Source organism: Bos taurus, chromosome 9 (genome assembly GCF_002263795.3).
Source record: "Bos taurus isolate L1 Dominette 01449 registration number 42190680 breed Hereford chromosome 9, ARS-UCD2.0, whole genome shotgun sequence".
Lineage (NCBI taxonomy): Eukaryota > Metazoa > Chordata > Mammalia > Artiodactyla > Bovidae > Bos > Bos taurus.
The window spans coordinates 50,487,761-50,507,843 of record NC_037336.1 but is presented as its reverse complement, the minus strand read 5'-3'; the positions used below and the strand labels follow the sequence as shown (position 1 = coordinate 50,507,843).

General features: G+C 42.8%; 1 protein-coding gene across 4 annotated transcripts in view; it reads right to left on the bottom strand.

The window, feature by feature from the left end:
• Window positions 1–11,258: 11,258 nt before the first annotated feature.
• Window positions 11,259–20,083, bottom strand: part of FAXC (failed axon connections homolog, metaxin like GST domain containing) — a 77,960-nt gene continuing 69,135 nt past the window's right edge. For all 4 annotated transcript variants that reach the window (XM_024996972.2, XM_024996971.2, XM_024996969.2 and 1 more), the window contains one exon: window positions 11,259–19,847. In XM_024996972.2, coding sequence (XP_024852740.1) covers window positions 19,558–19,847 — 290 coding nt within the window. In that variant the 3' untranslated portion in view covers window positions 11,259–19,557. The remainder of the gene's footprint in view (window positions 19,848–20,083) is intronic.

The window sequence follows — 20,083 nt, the reverse complement described above, 5'->3', positions numbered from 1 at the left end:
AGACTATATGAGCCCAACATGATGAGCACTAATAAAGTTCCCAGATAATGATAATAATGATTATTATTACTACATGTAATAATGACTCTGTAGTCTGAGACATGGATTAAATACTAGCTGAAGTATTGTGTCAATCTGTCGTCATCCTATCAGGATGGTCAAGGAGAGGGCTCTAAAATGACGAGAAATGTGTACGCCATGTGACACCAGGAACCATTAACAGAATTGGGGATGTTTGGTTTGGGGAAGGACAGGATTAAGAAAGTCCAATTGCTTCATCATATATTTGAAGAGCAAACACATGAAAGAAAGCCTCTGTTGTAATTCTAGTAGACAGAAGTAGGAATAGGGAAAGAAAATTAAAGAGAGGCAGAATTTAATCTAAAACAATGGCTTTCTATCAGAATTTCTCAACAATATAATAAGGTACCTAACAAGAAGTAAGCTACTCTTCCTCGAAATGTTCACAAACAGGCTAAATATGTCCACACATTCAGCAGATGCTTCTCCTCTGGCTAGAAGGGCGACATGGATGACACTCCAGTCCCTTTCAACACTCAGATGTGGGGTCTCTTGTGCAGACCCTATCACTCGCTATCCGGGTGACAAGTAACTTAACTTCCCTTGAGCTCTTCAGCCTCACCTGTAAGAAGAGAAAACTAAATTAGACGGTCTCAGGGCCCCTCTCATTGCAAACCTCTATCATTTACAACAGAGGGGCAACAGGTCATCTGAGGTGGAGGGAGGGTGGACTCCCAGACAGAAGGAAAGAAGTGGGAGCGGGGAAAGGACGCTGCAATTAGGGAAAAGAGGAGAAGCTGATGAAAGAGGAAGAGAAATAAACGCTTTCAGGAGGGGAGGGAAAGCAGGGAGAGTCATGTAACAGGAGAGAAAAGAAGAAATCAAAAAACAGAAAAGAGAAAGACGAAATGACAATGGAGAGGTTCTGCCTTACCCAGCCCCTCCCAGCTCTATTTAATAGTCCCATCTCCACCTTCTTTATTGTTCAGCTATCTTGATAAATTTCAGCTTGCATTAACATAAACCATGTGGTTAATACCATAGTTTTAACACCCAATTCAATTTTATTACTAAAGGCGTCTTTTTTTCCCAAACAAGTATCTCTCTGAGACCCAATGCATTTTCCTTTTATATTCATCACATATTAAAGGTTTCCAGGAGCCCCTAAATTTCCAATTTATGCTGAGACTCCCATTTGGTATGCTGAAGGTACTTCATCACCATTCGTTATGAATGAGCTACAACAGTATTGCAACAGTGCTCAGCAAACAGCTCCTGACTTTCAGGTGTCATTACATGCAAGTTAAACTAAATGGATGAATTTTTAGCAGGAATAATGTAGTTCATGTTGACATTATTCAGAGCTTTCCCAAGAAGACAGGTATTAATCAGACAACACTCCTGTAGGTCTCCGTATATAAATATTTGGGCGTCTGGCTAAACAGTGCCCTAACCTTTAAAAGGCATATAGACCCTTATGCTTTAAATAGGATCATCAGTATAAAGGGCAATTTAGGACAAATAAAAGGAAGAATTTCTTTGCACAGGAGTATGGATGTATATGGAACCTATGATAATAGGTTCCAAGAGTTTGAACAGCACACAAATAAAAATAAATCCCCATGAAAGATTTAGATAAGTCAGTAATCACAAAATTCTGTGAATTCTTCTTTCAAAATCATTCATGTTTCTGTCTCTTTCTCTCTATTTCCACTATCCCCATATTGGACAACATACATTTACTGAAGCCTCAGAGGAATTTTTACAAAACACAAGAACTCAGGTGTCATTTCTGAAAGTTTATAATCTAGAAAGGGGGATATGGTATACAGCAAGAGGTGTCTAGGAGAGCATGTAAGCACACGCTAGGTGATCAGTGAACAGATGAACAAGGATTGCTTCAGAAATTAAGAAGAAAGGGCCATTTCTGAAGGCAGGAAGACTTGCAGAGAAGGATGAACATGATGTGGGCATCATGCATGGAATCATGGCATGGATAAGCAAACGATGAAAATCCCAAGAGTCAAAGCATGGAAGTGGCCAAGGGTTTGACACAATTTTGAATGAATCATCTGTCTGGGTAAAGGATGGAGTTCATGGGAGGAACTTCACATAGAAGAGGAAAATGAAGCTGTTAGGAACAAAATACAGGTATCCCCCACTTTTTGAAAGTTTGCTTTGTGTGATTTCACTTTTAAGAAAGACCTACATTAGTACCTGTTTCCACTAACCAAAAGAAATCGAAAAAGGGTTTTCACTTTTACAAAAAAAAAAGGGAGAAAAGAAAAGTGGTTGTTTTTCAGTAAGCTGTTACAGAGGCAGGGAGAGCGGTTCCCCCAGGTTCCTCTCTGGGAACTACCCTCAGCATCACAGCCTCAAGCCACCACCACTTTGAACTGTCTGTGAGTATCTGGGTTTATCTCAGTTTACTTTGTGCATTCATTATCAAGATGTGTCCTAGGGTAATTGCTTCTTCACTTTACATCATTTCAGCTCATGAGAGTTTTCATACTTTCTGATAGCCGGGGACATCTGTGTTGGAAGTGCTTGGCAAGCAGGCTGAAAGTTGAGACTCTTCTGTAAAAGGGGAGAGTCACCAGAGATGTTTGAGCAAGAGCAAAAAAGACTTCAGTGGAGAACAACAATGTGAACAGAAAGGAAAGAACACACGTACAGGATGTCCTGCTCCTCCCTTCTAATGCCCGCTGCTGCTGGATCCATCTTCCTGTATCATCTTATGAGCCTTCCATTCAGAAGTCCTCGCTGCATCCCACTCAAAGTCCAAGGTCCACTTCTTGGCACCTGCCGTGTGTTATGGAGTTTCACAGATCTATCATTTGCCGCTTACTGCAAACAGGCCCTTTCCACTTTTAACCGGTCTGCTTACTATTTCCAACATACACACTGTTCATTATTAGCAAACATTAGCAAACATTTATGGTTGCACACGGAGAAGGCGATGGCACCCCACTCCAGTACTCTTGCCTGGAAAATCCCATGGACGGAGGAGCCTGGTAGGCTGCAGTCCATGGGGTCACTAAGAGTCAGACACGACTGAGTGACTTCACTTTCACTTTTCACTTTCATGCATTGGAGAAGGAAATGGCAACCCACTCCAGTGTTCTTGCCTGGAGAATCCCAGGGATGGGGGAGCCTGGTGGGCTGCCATCTGTGGGGTCACACAGAGTCGGACACGACTGAAGTGACTTAGCAGCATGGTTACACATGATGTGCCCGGTTCTGTGCTAGATGTGAGAGTGAAAGGATCATAAAATAGAGCACTGCTTGGGAAGACCCACAGTCTAATGGAACACCCCTCCCACTGTTTTGTGCCTCACTCCTACCTATTCATCCAGAAGAAGCTCAAGTCCACATTTTCCTCACAGCCATCAATGATCACTCTTGCCCAGGCTGGCTTCACTTACTAGGAATTCATATATGCTTATAATATTTTCCATTCATTCTATTATTGTAATTCATCATTTATAATTTTAACATGTCAAAAAGTTTTCACTTAAAAAAAAAATCAGCACTTAAGATGGGTTTTTATTCTTGGTTACTTACTGCCCCTGCAACTTGCACATGCTGACAGCAGGGGGCAATAGTGTGCTGAGGGGACAACAGCACCTAACACCCAGACTTGAAAAGCATGGATTTCTATTTTTCATACGTCTTAGATTAACCCTAAATCGTATACATAGGCATAATAAAAACAAAAATCATTATAACTTCCCTGAATCATTATTTGGGAATAATCCCCTATAGAACCAATTTACCCTTCAGTTTTGGCTTTAGACGAGAAACTTTATTAACTAATCTTTCCCACCAAAGTCCACTTGCTTTCCATAAGGCCAAGGCTCTCATGAGTCCGTCTCCAGGCCCCTTGATAGTCCTCTTACCCACTTGCCAGATGACTTTTCACAGTCATTTAGTTTTATATTCCCATATTTAAAATCAGTCTTATTTAGTCCCTCCAAATCACCAGCAGAAAACAGCACAGACGAGCAATGAATGTAGATTAATTATATGATTGATTTTTCATATGTGTGTGTCAGCTTCATTCTAGGTTACTAAAAACGGTGTGTGTGGGAAGTGGGGAGTACATTTGGAAATAACCCTACATACTAAGGGGACAACTTCAGAGTTTCTCAGAATCTCACTTCAGAGACAAAATAGAGGGGGAGATAGCCAGTTTAGTAGAACTAAGGGAGCATTTTTCATTCTCTTATTTTGCAATGATAAAGGAAGAAGCAGTAGCCCAGGAGAAGGAACAGAAAAGCTGAGGATGCTTGGAGCAAAGTCCTTGTGATAAGAGCCCCCCATAACCAGCCTGAGAAGAGACACCAGAATACTGCCCACTTAAGAACAGTGAAGGACATTCACAGACTCAGGACCATCAAACTCACCTTAAAATATCCTTTGGTTCCCAAGCACAGGTATATGCTACATTTTATAGGATTGCTTCCTCACCTTCCGCTGAGGCCCCGAGACAGTCGGCATCAACTAATCCCACTCTGTAGCGGGGTCTTAGACACAAAAGGAGAAGTGAGAGGTAAGGGAAATTTCCAGTTGCCTCAGGCTTAGTGAGCCAGCGGGGCTTGGTGGAGAGCTGGACATTTTGCTGGAGAGGCCAACATTTTAGCACAAAGAGAGACACAGATAACGTACCATCTAAAAGAGACTTTGCTGGGTCTTCCCTGGGAGACCCAAGTTTGATCCCTGAACAGGGAACTAGATCCCCCATGCTGTAACTAGAGTTCACTTGCTGCAACTAAAGATCCCCAAGTGCTACAACCAAGACTCAGCACAGCCAAATAAATATTTTTTAAAATAAATAAATAAGAGACTTTGCTTACGAGGACTTCTGGAAAAGTGCTAGAAGTCCAACCAGAGGACAACAACAGAATCATAAGTGATCAGCCAGAGAAGCATTCACCTGTATCCTGGGAACTTCCAGGTAGAAGATTTCCTGGTACTAGGGAGGTCTCCAAATGGCCCGGGAAAGTGCGCATGAGAATCATCTTCAAACATCTGCAAATACCGGCAACCATTTTGGCAGCAGCTAAGTTAGACACGTCCCCCTAAACTCCTCCGCCTTTCTCTGATTCATCCCTAGTGGCCTCAGAAGCTGAGGCTAGCCAATCAATACCTGTGGAGTGGGAAAGAAGGAGGCAGGGAGAGGAAGCTGACAGAATAAAGATAATGAAACTCGCCCTTCTTCTGATGGCAACAAATGCAAAGCAGAGGAGCAGCTTCAGTGTTGAGTGCAATTCAGAATTTGTATTATTGCCCTTAACTCTACATATTAATATCAGAACCATAATTGGACAGAAAACTGGACAAACAAGACAGAAGAGCCTGGCATGCTGCAGTCCACGGGGTTTCAGAGTCGGACACAACTGAGCAACTGACAAACAACTGGTTTTTGTTTGTTTGTGGTTTTTCATTTTTATTTTTTACTTCCTGTTTTATATTGGAGTAAAGATGACCATGTATGGATGTGAGAGTTGGACTGTGAAGAAAGCTGAGTGCCGAAGAATTGATGCTTTTGAACTGTGGTGCTAGAGAAGACTCTTGAGAGTCCCTTGGACTGCAAGGAGATCCAACCAGTCTATTCTAAAGGAGATCCAGCCCTGGGATTTCTTTGGAAGGAATCATGCTAAAGCTGAAACTCCAGTACTTTGGCCACCTCATGAGAAGAGTTGACTCATTGGAAAAGACTCTGATGCTGGGAGGGATTGGGGGCAGGAGGAGAAGAGGACAACAGAGGATGAGATGGCTGGATGGCATCACCGACTCGATGGACGTGAGTCTGAGTGAACTCCGGGAGTTGGTGATGGACAGGGAGGCCTGGCGTGCTTCGATTCATGGGGTCGCAAAGAGTCGGACACGACTGAGCAACTGAACTAAACTGAACTGAAAGATGACCAACAAAGTTGTGTTAGTTTCAGATGTACAGCAAAGTGATTCTGTTATACATATACATGTATCTATTCTTTTTAAAATTCTTTACCCAATTAGGTTGTTACAAAATGTTGAGCGGAGTTCCCTGTGCTATATAGTAGGTCCTTTGTCGGTCATCCATTTTAAATATAGCAGTGTGTACCTGTCAATCCCAAACTCCCTAACTATCCCTCCCCCAACCCTTCCCCCTGGTAACCATAAGTTCAGCACTGCAACTGTTTTGAGGGACTTAAGGGATCCCTATCTTTCAGTCATCTAAGAGTGAGCAGATAAATGATGAGACTTGCCTAAAATTTCATCCAACTTTAGGGAGAAAACTAGCCCTACAGAGCAGCTTTGCAGGGAAAGTTATAATAAAAAAAAAAAAAAGGTAATTTATGACTGTACCTGACATGTCTACTTTTAAGCTACTAGTTGCATACTCACAAGATGATACAGGAAATAGGGCTAAGAGCAATACCGTATTACTATGAATTCAAATTCCTAATACAGAGAAAGACTTAGAGCATAAGGAGAAAAAAAAGAGGAAGACATCTCCTCCCTACTAGGAATTTCTCCCTCTATCTTTAGGCACAGGTTCAGGCTGAATCCAAAGAAAGCATCTCTAACTGTGCTCTAGTTCCTATAGGATGCAAAACCAGAGCTAAAAGGAATAAACTTCCAAAACCCCTAAATAAAGCCATACACAGAGTTTTAATGTATGCAGTCTCCTTAATAAGTTAAATATCCTATAATACATAGCAACACTACAGGACAAAGAGTAGGTGAATGTGCCTAACACCGGAGGCTCTAACAAGAGTGCAAGGGTGGAGATGAAGACAGTGCCAACCACGGGCAGGATTTGGGATTCAGATGTGTGGTGTGTGTGTGTCAAGGAAATGCGAGCTGTTTGAATTATGGGGCTATAATTCCATCAAGGGATCCTGAGGACTGCATAAGCCACTTGAGCCTCCAGAAATTACTACCCCGTATTTCAGTCACCTGCGGTTTGTTCTATGAGTAATTTATGGGCTGCCTTGGCACAGTCTGTCTTGTCAAATCTTAAACTTTGGATATTTCTTTGCACTTTGATTTGTCTTTTACCTAAGAATCTGTCCATTCCTGTAACTAACCTTTATTGATCATTTACTATGTGCACCGTACCATGCGGAGAGCTGCCCTGTGCCTCTTCCGTGGGGACCTCCAGTTGCTGCAGGTTTTAAACCCTTAAAGTTATCCAACACCAGAAATCAGACATCCCATGGCTGAGACCCCTGCCTGGGGAGTCAACAGCAATGAAAAAGTAACACAAGTGTTTAAGGAAAATACAACCACAAGCTTTTGGGGGCGGGGTTCCCTGAGAACTCCATCCTTGGGGCTCTAAGCAGTTTCTCAGGCCCTGCTTACAGGGAAAAGCTCCTTTTAGAGAAAAGAGGGTTTATTTCCCTGATGCTAAGACATAGGTACAAACACCCAATCAGCCCCCACCATCTGGCTCCAAGCAGCTGGCACGATGCCTCTGAGCAACACAGATACATTTGTTCCATTTTAGCCTGTCTATAATACCTCTGCCTCCTTTATCTCTTCAGCGGTATTAAGGTAGCGGTAGACAGTAGTGTAAAAGCTGAACTCTCAGACTCACTGCGTTTAAACTGCAGCTCTGCTGATCATCTGACAGAGATTGGAGTAAGTTACTTGACTTCTCTCTCATTTTCCTCATCTGTAAACCAATGATGCTGATGGCAAGGTGTGGTGATGAGGGCGATTATGAGGAATGATAAAACCTCACAGGGCTATGGTGAGGATTAAATGATAAACAGAAGGAGGTTGCTAAGAACACAGTGCTTGGCACAGAGTAATATGGTGTGTATGTTCTCAGTCATGTCTGACTCTTTGCAGCCCCATGGACTGTAGCCTGCCAGGCTCCTCCGTCCATGGAATTTTCCAGGCAAGAATACTGGAGTGGGTTGCCATTTCCTTCTCCAGGGGATCTTCCCGACCCAGGGATTGAACCCATGTCTCTTGTGTCTCCTGCATTACAGGTGGACTGTTCACCACTAGTGTGCCACCTGGGAAGTCCAATTAATAAGGTACCAATAATTAATTAGCTATCAGTAATATTAAAATATATATAACACAATAATTGTGTATAATGCTTCATTATTATATCACTATAGTTAATATTAATTAATTAGCTATTACTAGTTGATTTGGTCAATTAACTCCTCCTTTCAGCACTGTAAGAACCAGCAGAGCAGGAGGTGGAGTCGGTGTTGCCAGAGGAGTGGCTTTCAGCCTCAGGGAAGGATAAAAGGAAGTTTGAGCCAGAAGCTATCTTAAAGATCAACCTGTAAGAAGCCTCATTTTGTAAATGAAGACACTAAGTGATGTGGTCTCAGTGTTACTGACTCTAACAGTACCTTAAAGATGTACATTATGCAAATACAAGATGCCAATAATTTTTTATTATCTCTCCAGCCCATTTGCTTCAGCAATCCCTTCAGGGAGGTGGCTTCACTTCTACCCCTTCACAAGCTCCAGTCCAGTAGAGACTGGTTCCTCAAATTCAGGGCGGCTAAAACCAAGTACTGTTCTTGCCCCTTATCAGCCCCCGCCTCTTCCCCTTTCTCTGCACTGGCAGCAGCAGGCCACAGTCTCCAGCATTACCTTGCCGCCTTCACCATCTCCCCCCACCCCACTGCCACCCCCTCCCAGGCTCACCACTGCCAGGAGTCTCGGGTTCTCCTTGTGCACGGTGGCTGCTCTCCCTTCTCCCCATGTCCCATCCCTGTCCTCATGTCCCACCTCTGACTTCACTCCAAGCCACTGAGATCAGGTCTGGCTGCTCTCTGACCAGTGCTGCATGCAGGCTGTCATCAGTGAATCTCGTCTAAATACTCATTCCTTACATTAGTCCACAGCTCAGAAACTTTCCTCACCTGCAAAGGGATGACTTTCCAAACAGTTAGCCCCCGGGTCCTTTCTCCCCACTTACCCTCCTTCCCATTTTTGTGCCACTATCGAATCAAGACTATTGACATGCCGGAGTAGTCTTTAGAATTTCTGCTATTTTCCTTGAAATGCACAAGCTAAGGCTGGAGGAGGCTTGTGAGAATGGAAGAGCAGCACCAGGCTGCCCCACAATAAACCCTTGGCACAGTAGGGTTGGGAAGAGGCCTGGGGCTGCTCCCTCCCACACTCAGCCCTTTTCTCAAGTCCCCTCCCTTCCAAGGCTGCCTGGGATGCTGTTTTAATCAGGGTTTTCCATTCTGTGTGGAGCACAAGTGACCCAGTGAGCTCTCCCCAGACCAAACAGCCCAGGGAGGGGAACTCCAATGCTGCCCATCCCTCACCTGGAGATGACCCCCAAGTCTTCACCATAAGAACACCGTCAGGGAAATAGACCAGGTACCACTAGGCACACGGGGCAGCAACGCAGACGTTACCATGATGAAGGAGGTGGGTTCTCTTTCCTCTTTGTTTTCCGAAGTTCCCTTTCATCCAAAGGACAAGCTACTTTAACCTTGCCTGTGCCTATGCGTGCTCAGTCACTCAGTCGTGTCCAACACATTGCGACCCCGTGGACTGTAGCCCGCCAGGCTCCTCTGTCCATGGAATTTCCCAGGCAAGAACACTGGAGCCGGTTGCCATGCTCTCCTCCCGGGTATCTTCCTGACTCAGGGATTGATCAAACACGCATGGATCGATCGAACACGCATCTCCTGCATTTCCTGCAGCGGCGGCGAATTCTTTACCACTAAAAGGAAATTCTGTGGCCAGTGAGCACCAACCCAGCTGGGCAGTGTTTAAAAGGCGCCGACAGTGGCACCATCTGCAAACCACACAGGCAGCCCCTGAGAGAACACGGAGACCGACTGTGCCATCTCCCCCGTGAAGGAAAAAGACGAAAATGTGAAAAACGGCATCATGGAATACTCGGTACAACTGGTTGCAAAATATTTCTCTTAACACTTCTGGGAGCAAAGTGTTTTGGAAAGGCAAATCACCCCCTTCATTCTAAAAGCAAGGAGCACAAATCTTCCCTGAAGGGACAGACACCAAGCCTGAGTCCAGGACCCCCACACAGGTTCTAGAAGGGTTTGAACCCACTTAAGTTGAAAGAGTTGTAGATTTGCCCCAGAGCATTTCCAGTTGAGGTCTATGTTACTAATAACACAGACAATAAATAATAAAGGCTGAATAGTCAGGCTTTACAGGTTACCAGAGAAAGGTGATCTAAATGATAAAAAGCAAATTATTATCTCTGAATGTGGAAAGGGGGGGTTCTTTCATTATTTACCTAATAGATAGTCCCATGGTTTGAAGAGTTTGGGATTTTGTGGGGTTTGGGTTTTTTCCTGTTTTGTTTTGTTTAGGGGTGGGGGGTGATTTTAGCCATGCTGCGTGACTTTGGGGATCTCAGTTCCCTGACCAGTGTTGAACTGGGGCCACAGCAATGAAAGCCCCAAATCCTAAACACTTGACCACCAGGGAACTCCCAAGTTTGAGATATTGAATGCTACCTTGTTGTAATTTGCTCTAACAGGTAAAAAGCTAACATTTGAATAATAGTTGCTCAAATTCGTAGAACAGATTTTAAACATTCTGAATGCCTCCACCCATTCTGAAATGCCCACAGGCCCACCTCTCCTTCGCAGTTCCTTGCCAGGCATGTGTGTGAAACACTTAGTAAGATTTGTGTTTCCAAAACCTTACTGTGAATCTCTGACCCCAGTATTTGACTTGAGCATCTCTTAGCCACATTACCCTAATCTACCACTTCAAGCCTCTTTTCTTATCTATAAAATAGGAATCAGAATTACTTCCCTGAATAGCTGGGAAAACTAACTGAGGCATGTTTACTTATCCAGAGGGGACTTGGTCTACCCACCAGGCTCAGCAGCCACAGTGACGGTCTTCACACGTGTTCCCCTCTGCATCTCCTTCTCTCCTCTCTGCCAGTGGGCATCAGTCCTGACAGAGCTCTGACGGGCACACTGGGCATGAAACAGGGGCAAGGGAGGAAGGACCGCATAATCCAGAGACCTGTTTTTCTACTTAAAAAACATTCATTTAAAATTCTATCAGAAAGTCATACGCCTAAAAAATTCATTACCTCCCTTCTCATTATACATGAGCCTTAAAATTAAATATTCTCCCAATCATCTAAGAGACCACCACTTAACAGTATATTAGATGCAAAAAATATCTCAGATTTTCCCCATGGGTGTAAAGTTTAAACATTCAAATTTGCAAAAGAGAAGCAAACTGGAATAAAGACATTCACAGCCAGCTATTTCATATCCATTAGTTATCATATACACATCAAATACATACAGCAATGAGACCAAATATACAGAATCTCCACATTTATATACAGTAATCAACATAGTGCACAATTCAAATCTATCTTACAATCAAGTGTACAAGTTTAAATATGGCTTTATAAACTACTAACAATAACTGTGCTAAAGGAACTCATAGGTCCAGAAGTAAACACTGGAATGCCGCCTCCATATCGAGGCCCTCGTTCAGCAAGATGCTATCCACTGTGTTTGCAAAACAGAGGGTGCGAGTCATTGTTTCCGGGCAGTGTCCACCCATCAGCCCCCAAGCAGCTGAAATGTAGGTTCAATTATACCAACATTGGCCCCTCCTATCTCAGGTATCTGAAAATAAATCTGTACATCTTCCACACATTTGGAGACACGGGGTAATAAACAAATAGAAGAAAAACAAATAATCAGTGAGGTGATGATTACCAGGAATTATCAAAACGTGCTTTTCAGATTCAGAAATTCTCAGGCATGAGAGTCAGCATTTGCATTATTGAGGTTTTTCCCTCCCTCCTTTCTTTGCTTGTTTTGCTTAAATCAGCGTACTGAGAAAATTTTCAGGAATTTAAGAGATGTACTATATCAAGTGGTCCCCAAAACAGAATTGAAAAGAGTTCTTATAAAGGTAACATCTAATTATTCACTCTTTTCTTCTAGCCAAAAATGGCTCTTAAGAATGAATGAATGAATAACCTTGATCTAAAATCATGCTTCCATGCCTATTTTACATCTACTTGCCCACCAACAATATAGACACACTCTCTAACCAACTGCTGCCTTCTACGTGCTACCTTTAAGTCCTTCTTGCCCCATACTCTAAACTCTATCGAGTAGACTATTCCCTGTAAATTTCTATGTTTGCTATGTTTTTAATAACAAATCATTGGAGCAGTGTGTGTGAGTTTAAATAAATACCTTGCGGGGCATGCTTAGAAAGTCTTACTGATGAGGTCAATGAGCGCAGAGGTTTGGAGACCACTGCCTACATAGAGATGAGGTGGGTGTCTCCAAACATTTAAGGGTCTTCTATCAAACAAATATACAAATATACTCTGTACATTTTTTATATTAGAAAATGGAAATTCTATGTCACAAACACTTTTGAGAGACAAGAAGGAAGTTCCAGAATCAAAGGAGTGAACACACCAGGGCCACTCCTCCAGTTCCCAGGCTCAGACTCAGGTAGGACGAGAACAAGCCAGAAACTAGGACAAAGATCAAGGTTACTCCAGGGCTTGCTGCACGGGCCACTGGAATAACCACAACAGTCCTTCCCTACAGATTGCATTTATCTTTCATTTAAACCCGTAGTCCTTTGGATTGCTTTAGTAAGATGCCACCACTCAGAACACTCTCAACGTGCCTGACACTTCTCTAACACAGCCACACCGCACAATTGCTTGAAGTCCAGTATCTGTTCATCTTTCCTTTTCTCCTCCCACTCAGTGAAATTCAAACACCACCAGAGGAAGGACTTGGATCCTCATCTTTTCAACCACCACCATGGGGGGAACGTCACCCTCATCAAGGGTGGAGTTGTCAGACACTCAGCAGGATACAGATAACTAGGAAAAACACGTTTCTGATAAACATGATCCCACGAGACTGCTTACTTTAGGTGAAGTCATTTTGACAGGAGTCACACAAACATGTTGCTCCTACTGAAGCAGAGATTCCCTCCAAAATTTGAACATTATCTCTAGTCTTATTGCTAAAAAAAAAATTCAGATATAATTTGTTAAAGATAAAAATACAATCATTTGGACATGGTTGATGTTTTAATAAGCCAAACATGATCTCTTATTGGGGGATAGAAACAAGTATGAGAGAAGACTTCCAATTCTGAACAACTATTAAAGGGAACAGTCTATAGATTGTAGTATTTTTTAAGGGAGGGAGGTAGTAAGTACCCAAAGCATTACTCCTTTCTAGCCTCGAATTATATCACATTCCCTCTGCTATCTGTTTAGCCACTGCTGATTAACTTGACAATTTAGGAGCTAACTCCTACTGTTTTCAAACCCATGGGGTAACTTTTTTTTAATACTAAAGAAGGTCTAAATTATACTAATAAATCAAAGTTACTCTATTCTAGAGCTAAAAGTAAAAAATAAAAAAGGGAGGGGAAAGATGCTTGCCAATGGGGGATGGGAGGTGAATTAGTCACTTTTAGTAATACTACTTTTCATAAAATGAAATAGCATCATAAATATATATCACTCTATAGCTAGTGAATTGTTTCAAAATATTTAAAGCTGTAATTAGGGACAAGAGCAGCTGAAAAATATTTAAGAAGAACATTATAACAGTAATCAAGTTAATTGCTGAAATTATTTGTGTATGGAACACCTAAGTACTGTACCAATGTTTGGTTCTAGATAACTTGTTTCCCCATGGAAATGGTCAAGAGTATTGGTGCTGGCTGGACCATATTCATAAGCTGTTTTATTATTGCAATGGTCCCCTTTATTTGTCTACAAATTTGATAATTAGGGGCAATAATCCACCTGACATTTGAGCATCCAAATGGTCTAGCCAGCAGCAGAAGTTTCAGAGAGCTTTGGTCTGGGGACAAAGTCCCTGTTTGGCCAGAGCCAGAATGGTTAAGGAGGTCATACTGTCAGCCCCCAAACAGTGAGTTGCTTCCTTTTACAGAGAATGTTTTCAGTATTCTCTGTAACCTTTAAGGGGCAAGGCCAATGTGTTGCTGGTTCCAGTTACCTTAAAGATTAAGTGCCTTAATTACCTTTAAGATATTCTTTAAAGTCAGGGACTAAAAACCTAAAAAAATGAAAAAAATCCCACATCCATTTGCATTTACTCCTGGCACTAGCAAGCGTTCTGCCATCCAGAGGAGCCTCCTGCTCACACACCAAGGGGTCCTTTTGAACTTTGCAAATTGCATCCAGACCATCAAAAGTAAATGAATAAAAGTCAAGCATGCCACAGTCACAGGCAATCGATCCTGGACCTGTTAGAAATGGGTTGCCAGAGTTCCGCATTTAGACTCAAGAAATATTTGTCATTGAATGTACTTTCATCAGTCCTTGTTCTTCTTAAATAGCACTGCATAGACAGGAGAACAAAGGATCCTGGGTAATAGCCAAGAGCAATGAAAATAGTCTCACCCGTTAACAAAAAAAAAAAAAGAGGAAGAGGAGGAGAGGAAAGAGGGAGAGGATGGGGGAGATGAAGAAGGAGAAGGGAAAGAAAACGAAGAGGAGGAAAAGCCTGAGTTGTTTCCTATCAACAAAAGGCACCATCCTTTTATTGAAAATACACTCAACAATTGTTCAATTAATTAATTAATGCAGAAAAACCTGATTGTGCAGAACTTATTCCTATAAGGAAAAATCCAGCTTCTTCTCTAGTACCTTAAGCCACAGACCAGTCAGCTTATCCATGCAGAAGTGGTGCGTTTCAGGGCTGAAGTGAAGCCCCTGTCCCTGAACTGATTTTGCAAAATCAACATTTTGGGTGGTCAGAAGGTAGATGACAATGATGATGACAACAAAATCCTTTCACTTTCAAAATGCCAAACTTGTCAGAAGAAGGATATTTTCTCAATCAGTGTGAAGCACCTCTTCTTCCTTCCCTGTCACAGAGCACTCTCCATGTGGATAACGATACAGATTACTTGTGCTTGCACCTCCCATTCTAATTTATCTCCTGTCTGGCTGGGATAAAATCAAGCAAGAATGAACACTGAATTTTAAAGGCTGTGAATTTTAAAGGCTGTTTTTCAAACAAGGTTTCTTCAGCTGTGGTCCATGAACCCTCTAAGGAATCCACAGGTAGTTTCAAGACATTTCTACATCTCCTGAACTTACATGCAAAATTTCATATATCTCCATATTTTTCTGGGACTAGGGCATAGGACTTGCATTAGATTATCAATGGAGACACAAAAATTAAAAAACCACTGTGTGTGTGCTCAGTCGTATCCAACTCTGTGCAAACTCATGGACTCTAGCCCACCAGGTTCCTCTGTCCATGTGACTTTCCCAGCAACAATACTGGAGTAGGCTGCCATTTCCTCCTCCAGGGGATTTTCCCAAGCCAGGGATTGAATCCACATCTCCTGGGTCTCCTGCATTGTAGGAAGACTCTTTACTGCTGAGCCACCAAGGAAGCCCAATATCTTTCTAGAGTATGACCCTCTTCCTGGGAATCCCTTCTCCTATGCAACCTTCAGGGAAGGAAGTGATGGGAGCTGTGTTTCTAGAGGAAGTGGGAGTTACAATAAGCTGAGACCTCGTCCTGCAGAATTGACAAGGTTGGGCCATGTGAGGTGTGTGAGCCAAAGGAGAGGAAGGGCAGGCATTTCAGGAGAGGAGCTGCCATGAATGGAGGCACAGAGCAGAGCACGTGAGGCATGTCTAGGCAACAGCAAATGGACCAGCCTGGATCCACTGGATGGCTTACATGGAGGAGCCCTGGCAAACAAGATGAATAAAAATTGTGGACACCAGGCCCAAAGGAATACCTCATCCTAGAGCAATACAGTGCCTTATGGGGGTTTTGAGAAATATTAATCTAAGATGATGGGTAGAATGGATCAGGGAAGTGGCGATGCATGTAAAAGAGATTATCACAGAAGCTTAGGCAAAAGAGAATACCTAAAACCAGGACGCCACATCTGTTCACCACTCTATATCCAGTGTGGATTCCAGGGCCAGGCTTAGGGTAAGGGGCTATCAACTCATCAGTGAGTAACTAAATACCTAGTGAGAGATCACATGGGCACGGATTCCTTAAAAGATCTAATCCAAGAACAAGGGTCTTGGTAACTTAAATGTCCATCTTGGTGACATTCACAGAGCACAAGCAGCACTTTGTACAGAGTAGATACCGAACAAAGATCCCTTGAACTGACCAGGGTAAAGAGATACAGGGGACAAAACTGAAAGATTTCGAGCACTCTCTGAGAGGCTGGGATGAGCTCGTTCTACAAACATGGAGTGAGTGCTCAGGGAGGTGGTTTTAAAAATAATCCAAGTCAAGGTGATGTAATGGCAACAACTCTGTAAGGCAAGGTGAAAGACCTCAGTTCTGGGCCTGCCCTTCAAATAAATATGGCTTTCCAGAGCAAATCCACCACCCAGCTATCCATGTCTATGAGTCTATACTTTCTCTCGAGTAATCTGGGCAAGACTCCCACAGCTACAATCCTTAACACCTCCTTTCCTTGAACCCTAGTTGTTTCACAAACACATATCCTCATACCTCAGTACACACAAGTAGGGCTCATGTTCTAGTTCAAAGTCTGGTTCTAATTCTAGTTCAAGTCCATTTGTTCTAAGTCTGTGATCAGTCAGTTGGGCAGCCCATCACTTTGGTAGCATTAATATTCACAAATCATGATGTTATAAAAAAATGGGAACCTCTGGCAAGACAGTTTACCTCTGCATAAATTTAAATCATCCTTGTTATCTACTCTGACATATGCAAGGCAAAGTATAATTCGGCTGCTCCTTCATCCAGACAAGTGGAGATGAGGGTGGGGTGGGGCAAAGGGAAGTAGAGAAAAAGACAGAATTTAATTTTTACAATGAAAGGTTAAAAAGAACAGGTAGCCCCCAGGTCTTCTGGCCATCCAAAAGCATCTCTTAGCATTAAAGATCACACTTCCTTAAGTTATCTTCCAATAAAAAAGAAATACAGAACTTGAACAAGAGAGTCAGATGACCAAAACATCCCCTAATTTCTTGTTATTTTTCTTATAAGTAGCACCTGTTCATCAAATAGGAGAACAGTTCAATCTGGGCAGCCTAAGAATGAAACATATAAAATTAAAGCCCACCTAATCAAGACTGCGTAAGTCACCCACATCACTGTGAGTTTTGTCTTAGTCATTATTTTTCCATAACCCACTTTGGGAAAGTAAAGCCTGGGTATATTCTGGGGTTCCTAATCAAGTTATACCTACAAAATGCTGAGTACCCAAACATGAGGGGTCGGGCAGTACTCAGGACTCAGCCCCCGTGGGAGGCACCTGGAGAGAATGAATGAAGGTTTCACATATTTAATATTGGTTCTCCATGGATGTGCCCTCCAAGTAATACACAATAAAAAATATGTGACCCCACATACTCATAACTTAAACCTTCTTGTCATGAAGATACAGTATACTTTGTGCTATACAGGAAGAATAAATTATAGACAAAATTTCAAACACAACTCTTTTCCGCTGAAGATGGGGAAAGGGCAACTCAGTCTTAGCAGAGCTAGGTCCAGAGTCTGTCGACTCCATTCACATTTTCAGGCCAGGACTTTCCCTGTCACACAGAACTACCACCAGTTGGTCTTGGAATGCATTTGTGAAAGAGATAAGAGGTGGGTAATCCTGGAAATGATACTGGAAACAAGATAGGCTTATCCATTCATATATCTTCCAACACATTCTCGTTAGGCAGCAAACAGTCCCCTCAAAGATGAAGGGTTTGATAAGATACTAACAAATGAGTTTTATGTGGAATAAAAATCTTTAGCTTAGAGTGTTTCAGCACTTCTTCCCAGTTATACATTGCTTAAACGGTAAATCACCTCAAAAACTCTCTCCCATTACATCTTTGTGAATCCACAGCATTCTAGGACTGTTTTGCCAAAACTATATTCAGTCTTTTTCAAATAAAGTATATGAACTTCTCAGAAGTTGCTGTCTTTTAAGAAGTTCCTTTTTAACCCCATTAGGAATAGCCCTTCCCCAGGCAGTTGTGGTCAGAAGCCCAGATCCACAGCCATCGCCCTAGGATCTTCACCCCATATTTCACTGGAAAATGTTCTAAGTCAACCAAAACCATGTCTTCAGAGATAGAGTGCCTTAGTCAACACTGGAGAGGGAAAGAGAGGACAGGAAGGGGAGGGGACATCCTTAAGAAACATTAAGATTCTCCTCAGCATTGCCTTCCCCTCACTGGACAAGGGCCGAGAAGACCAGAAAAGTTGCATTAATAAAAACTGCATAGAGTCTACACGGCACAAAGTGCTTTGCTACCATTTACAACGATCTTCTTCCTGCTTCATCTTTTCAGTACATCTTGCAAAGTTTGTTTTCAAAAAAGACATTACAAGTTGGCGAGCTTCTGCTTAAAAAAAAATCAATCAAATCCTTTCCCCTTCACTTCTATTAAATAGATCTTATTCCTGAGCTTTATACCCTCCAGGTAATCCAAACATAGGCAACTTAACACTCCGGAATCAACAAAGGACAGCTTTCCAGTGTGAGTTCAGACAACAAAAGAGACTTCTCTGCAAATATACAGTAGAGTTGAAGACTGTTTGTAGCTGTTGATGATCTGTAAAAATATTTCCAAGGTTCTTTCAACGAAAGGTTTCAACTCAAGCAAGATCACAAAGAGGATGATGAGCGCGTCCTAACTGTGCCTTGGTGTGTATTCCATCAGCTCGGCTTGGGCGAGTGACCGTGGCTGCTGTTGCCTGAATGTGGAATTCCTCCGCCCGCCGATCTTCACACGCACGAAGCACATTAAAGAATAAAATGTGTTTATGTCACACCTCTTCCTAGAGGTTGAAAGCGCCAAATGTTACCACATGAATCCTCACAACACCCCTGTGAGGTAGGTAGGTGGAGACTATTGTCCCCCACTTCACCGGTGGGGGAAATGAGGCACACAAGAATTAAGGGACTTGCCCAGAATCACACAGCTAGTCACTGGCAGGGCTTAGGATAAAACCAGTACTGGCTAGCACCTAGCACAGTGCTCTGCACATAGTAGGTGTTCACTGAATATCTATGGGTTTTATTTGACTTATATTTCAACATACAATATACACACAGAAAATACAAGTGGCCACCAAAGAACATTTATCTCCTGCATTCCTTCTGATGACATCACTCATGACTTTGAATCCTACTGGATGAAGGATGTTCAAGGATCCATCTCACACCTAAACCCTCAGGTTGCAGGGGATCAACGTATAAGCGGTCTGTGGACAACCCGCACTTGCACTGCTCTACCACACAATGTTAGTTTTCTAATGAAAACAAAAATGGATTTCAGGAACCATGCTGACTTTTTTATTTTTTTGCCTCTTTGTTTTAAATGGAGCCATTGGAATGGTTCTGTGTCTTGTTTGTACAAAAAAGAAATAAGGCTGCTCTACTCCAGTTAGCTTGTGAGAACTGTGCCAAGCACGAAGATCTCCTCCCAGCTCAATGGGATTTCTGCCTGGGAAACTGGACTGACCCCAGGGAGTGGCAGCTCCAACAGAGGAGGGTCAGCGAGGCTGCCCATCACTTGCACTGTTCATGGTCTGTGTAGTCATCCATGTCCACATCAGAGTCAAAGAGCGAGTGTCCAGTGAAATCTGTGTCTGGGGTTCTGGAAAAACTGTTCTCTGCTCCCTCGTCTTCAAAGGTCTCTGTCCTTGAGTAAAAGCTGAAATCCAGCAGGGGTGTGTGTGTTTTGCTCCCGTCACTGCTCTCCTCTGACTCATAGATGGTGTTGTCATCATCATGGTGCCACTCAGGCCAGAATTTTCTCCTTATCCTCTCACAGTACATAGCGAGATTGATCAGCTCACCTGCAGGGTGGTAAGGAAAGCAAGGGTTAGTTCTCAGAAGCAACCATCTACCAGCCACTTGGCTTTCTGGGCCACTCAGAAGAACTGTGTAGGGTAGGCATGAACAATGCTTTTCCACAGAGGCACTGTTCAAATGTTTAGATTTTATACACAGAAGAAAGGTGAGTGGGAAAAAATAAATTCAGTGAGTGGGCTGGATGAAATTCAGGGGTGAGTCCTAGGATGGTGAGGAGTGA